Genomic DNA, 9,555 nt, shown 5'->3' on the forward strand with positions numbered 1-9,555 from the left:
CTGCTAGTCACGTAATATACAAACCATTTGCAGTATCGATTTATAAGCATATAGACCATATGGGATTACAAGGTCTGTGTAGATTTCACGACTGTTAGTGTTCTATAGAATATTTTTAAATTGCAAAAAAAAAGTAAAAAAATAATTTAATCATATAGGTAACATAATGTACACTTATGACTAGTCAGTAAAGAAATACATATTAATGCTTCTAATTTTACGTTTACTGCCAGTTCTCATATCAAGGGCGTAGAACGGAAGACAAGAACTGGCAATAAACTCTCCGCCACTCTTATTCATCGCAATTTTTTTACACAACTTTGTAAGGAGCTGCAACCATTACACCATGTTCCACATGACATATGAAGTTATTAATAATAATATAAATTAAAAACAAAGATTTGTCCTCTATCAGCAGGAGGCATGGTGAAATAGGAGCACGCACTTACATTCTCGTGGGAACAACACGCAAACACATAGTCGAAATATTTAATATATTACACTTTAAAAGCAGCGTTAAGCCTAACGTCTTCCATTTAAATCCTGGTAGTGTATTTTTCTCTCCATGTGCGTAATTAAAGTACGATGAAGGCAGAGTTAAATATTTTTGAACCAACAGTCTACTTCAGCGGAATGCTTAATTAACTACTCGTGTAATCTGAGGCCAAGACAAGGAGACTTTTTTTAGCTTTCGTTATAACATTACAAGTTTATTATTCAGCGTCTTTTGGTACATGTAAACAACTAAGTTTTCTTAAACTACCAAAAAAATTTTTATCTATTCAATATATATGTTTTTATTGTACTTTGATTGCGTAATAAAACTAAAAGCCATCTAAATTGAGATACACAAACACCAGAAAAAGTTATACAGAAATAAAAAACTACAAAAAATAGGAAACAATGTTAAGTTTAAAAACTGTTGTATTGTTTCATGAAAGGTTGTCATACGGACGTCGTTCTAGATTGGAGGACAAATCCAACCTCGTAGCTACTCTACACTCCTTTATTTTGCATTTTTTAGTTTGACTGAAAAATATGTTTAAATGAAATTTATTCACTTAACTTAACTTTTATTGCTTTTTGAACATCAGTACCTATGTTAAACTTAGTAAAGAAAAGTCGCTTCCCGCCTTTTGTACGCTTAGATATTATCTACTACGCAAAGAATTTAAATGCCATTTATCATTGAGAGTATGTACGCTGTGGGAGATTTATTAATCTACAAATTAACAGAATTAAATAGTAGGTAAGGAAATTATTTACTAAGAGGTTTAAAAAAAACAAAAATTTAAAGCGAACGATAATTATCGATCGCTTTAAATTTTTGGTAGTGGGCTGATCAATAAAAATCTAATCCGCATTGTGAAGCAATTTGTTTTTTTTTGTACAATTGTAAAAAAAAAAAAAATAGATTGTAACATATACTGTAGAAAACGCATAATATATGATGTGTACTTTAATAAATAAATATCGTTCTCAAATAACTGTTGATACTTGAATAGCGTTTACGACTTCTAGAAAGCGTTCTGTTCTGAAAACGCCTAAAACATCTCGGTAATGAAAGTCCATCAAATTCTATTTGAATGTCCATATCGTTACGAAAGGTTTAACGTTTGTCAACTTCATTTACTTTCGCCATTCATGTACCGCATCGCAAACACTAAACACATCCGTGACACTTTCATAATTGGAATGCCGAAAGAGACGGATAATACAACACGACCACAGATTATTTCATTTAGAAATTATTTAGTTATTAACCTATTTAATTTGACGATAGGTTCAATTTGACAACAATACGGTTGTCGAAATTGTAGTTTTCAAATATAAATAGCTATAATCATTATTGTTCCTAAAGCTTTGAATTTAATCAATAATATATCTAATATATAAAATTCTCGTGTCACAATGTTCGTTCCCAGACTACTATGAAACGGCTCGACAAATTCTTATGAAATTTTTATGCAGTAAGTCTGAGAATCGGCTACTCTCTATATTTCAAACCCCTAAGTGATAAGAGGATAAAAAAAAAATATTATTTAAAAATACATACAACCCGTAATGTTCATCCCTCTACGATCAACCCCTATTTTTTATTATTGTAGATAGTTATTTTTATTTAGCTAAAAAAATGTTTGATAGAAATAATACACATGGCAAAACAACGTTTGCCGGGTCAGCTATTTAATAAAATTATGCATGTTTACGTAAAGTGAATTGTTGCTATCAAATATTTCATGTACGGGTGATTCTCTTATAAGAGGTAACTATGGTGGCAATCTATTTAAAAGTGGTTTTTTTATATATATGTTGCTATTTTGTGCAATGAATCACTTCTCTTAAATGTCCTTTATTAAATAACATTATAATTAAATGTCTCATTAAAGCATATTTTTGTAAAACTCGTTATATAGTCTAAAAAAGTCTCTACCCTGGCCTGTCCCCTTACCGGTTTCAGCCCAACTAGCATACAATACATACAATATTTGTATTATTTGCTAAAACAAACTATGTTTACCACAAACGTAATTAAATATACTTTAATATTATTAAAGAGAAATTGAAAAATATTTGCTTATTTTCAATAATTTTTAAAACTTAATTGTTGTCCCGCTTTTTTTGTGTATCTACCCTGGCAATATTCGCACGCTGCTACAATATAAAATATAAGACGGCCACATTACCGAACTCGCTCATTGACAATTAACAACGTGAAGTTCGCAATACTAAGCACAGAAGCGGTTAGATCGACGCAATTTGCCAGTTTTTGTGTCACGTCCGTGCGATGTAACGGTTTCGCAAGGTCATTGTGTCTCTCCACTGGTAAGTAATAAAAGTTATAATAATCATTTTATTTATTTGCAATTCCTGTCGTAATTTAGTAATACTGTAATAGTCAAAGCTTGCTTTATTATTCATTGAAAACTTTCTTGGATAAACCAAAATAATGTATTATGTTATGAAAACGTCTTTCCCCTGGCGTCTTTCCCCTGGTAAGATTACTATCAGGGGAGATACTTACTGACCAGGGGAGATATGTATCATAGTAATTGTGCCACCTATTTAATGTCTGTGTGTTGCACACGCCAATGTGGATCTGATTCTTACGGCACTATTCCAAGCCAAAGTTACATCAATATCAAACCATCAAAATCTTCTTCAAATTGGTTTTAATAGGTGTAACGAACAGTGTCTATCGCGAGATTGCATTGTAAAAATAATTATCTACGTGATTTGATTATACAGTTAGAAGACAACTTGGAGTATTTTCTTCACCATGAACTGAATATAGTCCACCAACATTCTGCTTTTAAAATTAATAAGACAAATTTGACAGTAAGAGAAGCTGTGATTCACGTGAACCTTAGTGACTTTAAACAAAATACGCAGAAGAAATTCCATTTTGGAGGTGCACGTCAACAGATAAGTCTGTACACAGTTGTAACTTACACGAAAGAAGAGGCATCAGGTGAAGTAAAGACAACATGCTATTGTTCGATGTCACAGATTTTGTTACATACGCCTCCAGCTATATGGGCACACTTACAGCCAATTTTGAACAGCTTGCCACCAGAAGTAGAGATCCTCCATTTTTGGAGCGATGGACACAATATCGCACTAATTTAATAGAAGTTTACCCAGCTCTTACAGACTTTACCTGGAATTACCATGAAGCTGGACACGGTAAGGGAGCTTCAGATGGTGTTGATGCTGTTTGCAAAAGATCAGCCGACCTATTGGTAGCTAGTGGCAAAGATATAGCATGTCTGAGCGATTTGTCAGATGCTATTCAGAAAAACTGTCCTGGCATTAATGTTTTCGTTATGACAAAGATATTTTAGACAAAGACGCTTTGCTTGCTAGTGCTAAAACACTCATAAAAACTTTTGCTGGTACTTTGCGCGTCCATCAGGTGTCATGGAACATTGAAGATCCGACAACATTGAAAATGAAGTCTTTAAGCTGCTTTTGCAATGAAGATATACATTGCGATCATTCTAAGCTTGGTGTCATGACATACTCGTCTAATAAAAAATCTCGTCTCCGAGTCGAAGATGTTTACGTCCCTGATTCAGAGTCCGAAAACGAGACTCCTTTTGACATTGAACAAATAATAACTTCAAAAGATCGCAAGCACCAAATAAAAAATATTCAACAACCGTTGACATCCAAAGAAACGCTTAAAAACGGCGCATTAATAATAAATATGATAAAAAAATGTTGCCTGATTATAAATTTCAAGAACAATCTTTGATAAAAGTTGATTATTTCAATTGTATTCTTTGTTTTATTGCTTCTAATTATCTCCCCTGGTCAAATACGTATCTACCCTTATCTTCATGTCTCTACCCTGCCTGATGTATTTACCCTGGCCCTCTAAAAAGTGACAAAATATGTTTTAAGTAACTTGCCCTTACGTGAGTAGATACACAAACGAGCCAAAAATCATAATATATATCTATAATGGATAAACTCCAACTTTTATCCTTGGCCGTCTCCTCCATACACGAAAAACCTCTTATATAAGAACTACCCGTACATTATATTAAAGAGGAGAGCTTTGATTACTTGTTTATTAGTCATGAATTTTTAAAACTACAGGACAGCTTTATTTATTTTTTATTTTATTTTTCATAGGCTATTTTTTTCATACAGTGTAAATTCTTTATGACGAATTTCAAGGGTCCGAGCATTTTTATTCGTTATAGAGAGGTATCGTTATAGGGAGGGAAGAATTAATGTATGTGTATTGGGTATTCCGTTATAACAACAGACGTTACAAATATGTAGTCAAAAGTTTAAACTGTACTTATAAAACGTTCAGTCGTGTTTTATAATTTGCTGTTAATGTATGAAGTTATAGCGGAACATTAATTAATAATTAAATATATGTATCAAACAATTTACTTTAAAACAATGCATATGGAAGTAGAAAGTACATGTACTTGAAATAGCTGACCTAACCGGGTGCTTTCGTCACAGTGAACAGTGTCACCTCACTTAGAATATTTAGTACCTACTCGTTAGCACATCGCGCTCAACGTGAATTAAAACTAACTACTCTTGCAATGTTGCCTTACGTGGTCACTGGGCACGAACAAGAATGTTCGATGTTTCAAACCGTCCATGTTATAAAATAAAACGTTTGTTATTTAGATGAACGCTCTGATGACACCCTTCATGTATGTAGTGTGTGGTCTCAGTTTCCGCACTGAGTGGCCCATTTGGACCGTTGTGCGTAGTCTTGGTTAATTAAGCCAGCCTAGCCACAGCATATAAAAATAATATAAATCAATCTAATTGCACTCTATTAACTATGGTAGTGTGATGTCTCTTTCTGTCCAATTGTGTTTACGCGTGATCAATAGAGACAGATAATTTAGAACAGTCTAATTGCGTTTGAATTAAAGAACAGTTTAATTCAAACGCAATTAGACGCATTAGAGCGCGGCCACACGATGCGTTAACGGTGCGGTGCTGCGCCGGAGCGGTGCCGCAACGTCATCCTACATACAAATTACTATACCATGTCACACGCCGGACTTGTGACCTGCGGGACGAGGCGGGGAGGTGTAAAATATATTGCCACACCGCAACGCCCGTGTACATCCTATAGCTCAAAGTAATTGCGGTGCGGTGCCGCACCGCACCGTTACCGCATCTTGTGACCGCGCTCTTAGGAAGGTCTTTACCGAAACCGACGGCCGGGAAATAAGAACACCTAAAAGTAAAATAATTGCCAATCTTTCAAATACATCATTGTGGGCTAAGTATGTATGTTTTAAAAGTAGTAAAACTCGCTAACTCTTATGACTTAATCTTCACCGTTAGCTGACCTTAAGTGACAATAGGACAATACCACTTTGTTCTTGTTCGACCGTTTAAGCTCAACTACAAGGCCCACAATCAAAACTTGAGTGACAAAACTGCTGCAATAAAAACATGAATACAAATAAAGAAACATGATACGCCCGAATTGGATCAATCAATCAAGAACCGCAAAAAAGTCAGGGGAATATAGAGAACAAAATTTTAAAATGATATATCTTCCCGCAAATTAAACGCTCTGAAAAAAGACTGAGATAAAACAAAATATGAATCAAATTATATAAGATTTGGTATAATAAATAAAACTACTATCCTAATTTAATTTTATAAATTAATCTACTAATATCATAAAATTGTACACCATTAAATCAAAATTCGATATATAGATATTTTTTTCGATTTGTTGTAAATCAGATAATAGAATCATGTGGGCCACGCGTGCCTTACCACTTAGCACATACTGCATTAAAACAGGTTTTTATATCAACAAACGACACGTAAAAGTTATTTGTATTTCAACACATTAGACGATCGTCAATGACGAATAAAATTATCGAACAAATGCCATGTTTATTGTATTGGCTAATCATTTAATAAGTACCTACACAAATATAATTATAATACTCAGTACAATATGCATACTAGTTTTATATCAGAAAATCTTAGATAATCACTCACTACCTCAATCTTTTAAAATGATTGGTGTGTGATGGAACTACGTAATTTTGTATGACAATTAAGGTTTACAATTATTTACCAAAATAATTAAAACATCTTCAGACTAGAGTCTTTAAAAAGCGACTTGGTGTATTACTTTTGGAAAAAATGTATTATTCAATAAGTGATTATTTGCGTGAGACACTGTAGTTGATATAAATTTAATTACGTATGATATGTATGATACAAATAATATAAGAATTGACCAATTCATATGACTAATAATGTAAAATTCCTTTTAAGACAAATTTGCGCGCCATTCTGTGTGGCAGAATATGCGTTTTACATTACATTTTTGTGCCATATTCTTGCAATAAATTATTATTATGTGTAAGTTGTACATTCCGTCAATAATAAAGGTCCCGTGTTGTCGATTAAAATGCAATAAATGAGATTTATCCTGTGTTAAAACAATTCTGTCCATACTTTAAGTGACTTTTTATACAGAAATAAGTCTATTGATTACGAGGCGGTAATTGAAATCTTTGTCCTGAAATATCAGAATACCACATGTATAAACAAGACTTGTGTAATATGGACATCTGTTGTACTTGTCTAAACATTCTTAACACATGACCTAAGTAGGTGCCATATTGGTTGTAAATAAAAATATGAACATTTTAAATGCCGTGCAATATACTATTTTTTTTTAAGTTTTTTTTCATCCCCAGTATTGATTTATTAGTGCTAACCTATGATTTTAGAGCAATAGGAAGCCCCTCAAAATATTATAAAATTAAAACATGTCCATTGTTCATTTATATCTAATACTCATCCTGTTAATAAATTGTCGTAGAAGTAATTCTAAAATTAGGAATTGTTAGCTAAAAATATGTTTTTGTTATAAATAATATTTTTATATAAGATTTGGTCTATAAAGATTAGGTTAGATAAATTAAATATATAAAGCTTTGGTTAGTGCACAACAAATCCACATATATATATGTATTAAAAATCTTTTAAGTTATAGATTAGTTAAAAAATGTCAATTCTTCATGCCTGTTACTTTAAATTAAAAATCACTAACAATCTTGCAGAGTCCATGAGTTGGCTGGTGAATGTGGAGATAAGCTGTAGATAGGCACACCAAAATGCTCTCTCAAACATGAGCTGTTTGTATTCTTCATAGCTTGAACCAGCATTTTTGTAGATTTTCCAACATTTTCACCCTTTTTGAGAAATGTGGCAATATCTACACCGCAACTTTCATTGACTGCTTTTCTACATTCAATTGCGGATTGTGGTGACATTTTTTCAACTCCAAGAGCTGAATTACATACTTCATTTACTAGTTCTAGTACAGCAACATCAGTTTGAAAAATTACTTCACAGCAGCCTAGTTTTGAAAAAAACATTTTAGAAATATATTTATGTCAATACTACAAGCTAATGAGCTTGGTAATTGTTTAATGACCTATCTTATTTCACTTATATTCATCTTGGAATATGAATCCTGAAAAATTAAAACTTTTACAAGGACTAATGGATTTTCCATTGGAAAGAAATTTATAACAAAAAACTAATTAAAAAAATACTTCAATACCTTTTATGGTTTAATATTTATGCTGAATGTAGTGCTTGACCTTAATAAAGTATGTTTATTGTTAAATATGTATAGAAGTATTCTTCTGGTCCAGTATTGATCTCTGGTCCCAAATCTTCTCAATAATACAAATAATATGGTTTTATATAATCTTATGATAATATCCTTTCAAGTACTTCTACTCTTCTTTAGTATTGAAGCTTAATATAATTTTATTGTTATACAATTATCTAGCACATTCCTATCAGACTGAATGTAAACAATTAAACATTTGCTTAAAGTCAACAAGTTACTGGACTGAGAAATATTTGCATTAGAATATCTATCCCTAAGAAAACTTTACTTAGATAATCTCAGTAACCTATGTAATAGCTTAAAAACAGCATTTAAATTGTTTAATAATGCCTTCAAAACCAATTTATAGGACAAAAAACGTATAATTAGCGCTGCTAACGCGCTTCTAGGTCGCACTATTGACATTGAGCTAAGAGTTAAAAATACTTATTTACCTGCCTCCCGGTCGAATTTGTTCGGTTTTAGTTGCTCCTGTGTGTGACCCACGATCAAAGGAGACAGAATCCTGGGCCACAACACTGCGAAACATCCCACAACAATCACTAAAACCAACATCGTTTTTCGCGGACCTAACACCTCGTCGATGGCCATTGTTTCGTCGTGTTTTTCGTATCGTTATCGATAATTCACGCACAGCCGGTTGCACTCTACGGGAACATATTCGTGTGTGATATAAATAAAGTTTTCCTCAATTTTATTGCGCGACGAGAAAGCAGTCTCTAGAATGACAGCTCACAGCTGTCAGTTGGCAACCCTTCAGCCTCCACCCCGCGTTACGGGAGCGATCGGAAAGTCGTACAATCAACGGTGCGTTTATCTTCTTTTCTTCTTGAATCTTCTAATGATGACCGCCGATGGATTGAGCTGGCTCGATGTGACACAGCCGTATATCATAGTCAATCAGCTATGCCGACATCTTGCCTTCCCAGCCACCGGCTTTTAGTGTGATATCTATAGTCACTAAATAAGTTTCAAATATTGACTTAATAATTATCAAGTAGAAGCGAGCGTGCGGCGCTCTGGAGCCTCGGTACAATATGCCTGGGCGCGGAGGCGGCGCTGGCTAATAACCCTTCCCCACCGCGGTATGGTCTACGCGCGCAAGATGAATACCAATTAGCCGCTTGTAGGCATTTGTTATTAGATGGTAGCTTATGGTCGGGTACCCGTACATCTAACTTTGATGTACTTTTCCACAAAGCTCCACGTGAGCTGTAAAATTGTATTGATATGGAATGTTACTGTCACACCCATGAGTGTAACCTCATAACTGATGAAACATGACGAACATACACGGTAGTGTGCTTCCGTGTACGTTCAATCCATTTAAACATTAATTGTTATAACGTTCCTACAAGCTATACTGAGACTAAATCGCCTTACCGCGG

General features: G+C 33.7%; 1 protein-coding gene across 12 annotated transcripts in view; it reads right to left on the reverse strand.

Annotated features, from left to right (window-relative positions):
• Positions 1-9,155, reverse strand: part of LOC125057451 (eukaryotic translation initiation factor 5B) — a 40,662-nt gene extending 31,507 nt beyond the window's left edge. For 2 of the 12 annotated variants that reach the window (XM_047661150.1, XM_047661148.1), the window contains exons 1-2: positions 8,602-9,147; positions 7,577-7,885 (exon numbers count right to left, since the gene is read on the reverse strand). In XM_047661150.1, coding sequence (XP_047517106.1) covers positions 7,577-7,885; positions 8,602-8,758 — 466 coding nt within the window. In that variant the 5' untranslated portion in view covers positions 8,759-9,147. Of the gene's footprint in view, positions 1-7,576; positions 7,886-8,601 lie in introns of all 12 variants that reach the window. The other 10 variants (XM_047661151.1, XM_047661149.1, XM_047661154.1 and 7 more) reach the window with 9 other exon arrangements.
• Positions 9,156-9,555: the final 400 nt, after the last annotated feature.

The sequence above is a fragment of the Pieris napi genome, chromosome 16 (assembly GCF_905475465.1).
Source record: "Pieris napi chromosome 16, ilPieNapi1.2, whole genome shotgun sequence".
Taxonomy (NCBI): Eukaryota; Metazoa; Arthropoda; class Insecta; order Lepidoptera; family Pieridae; genus Pieris; species Pieris napi.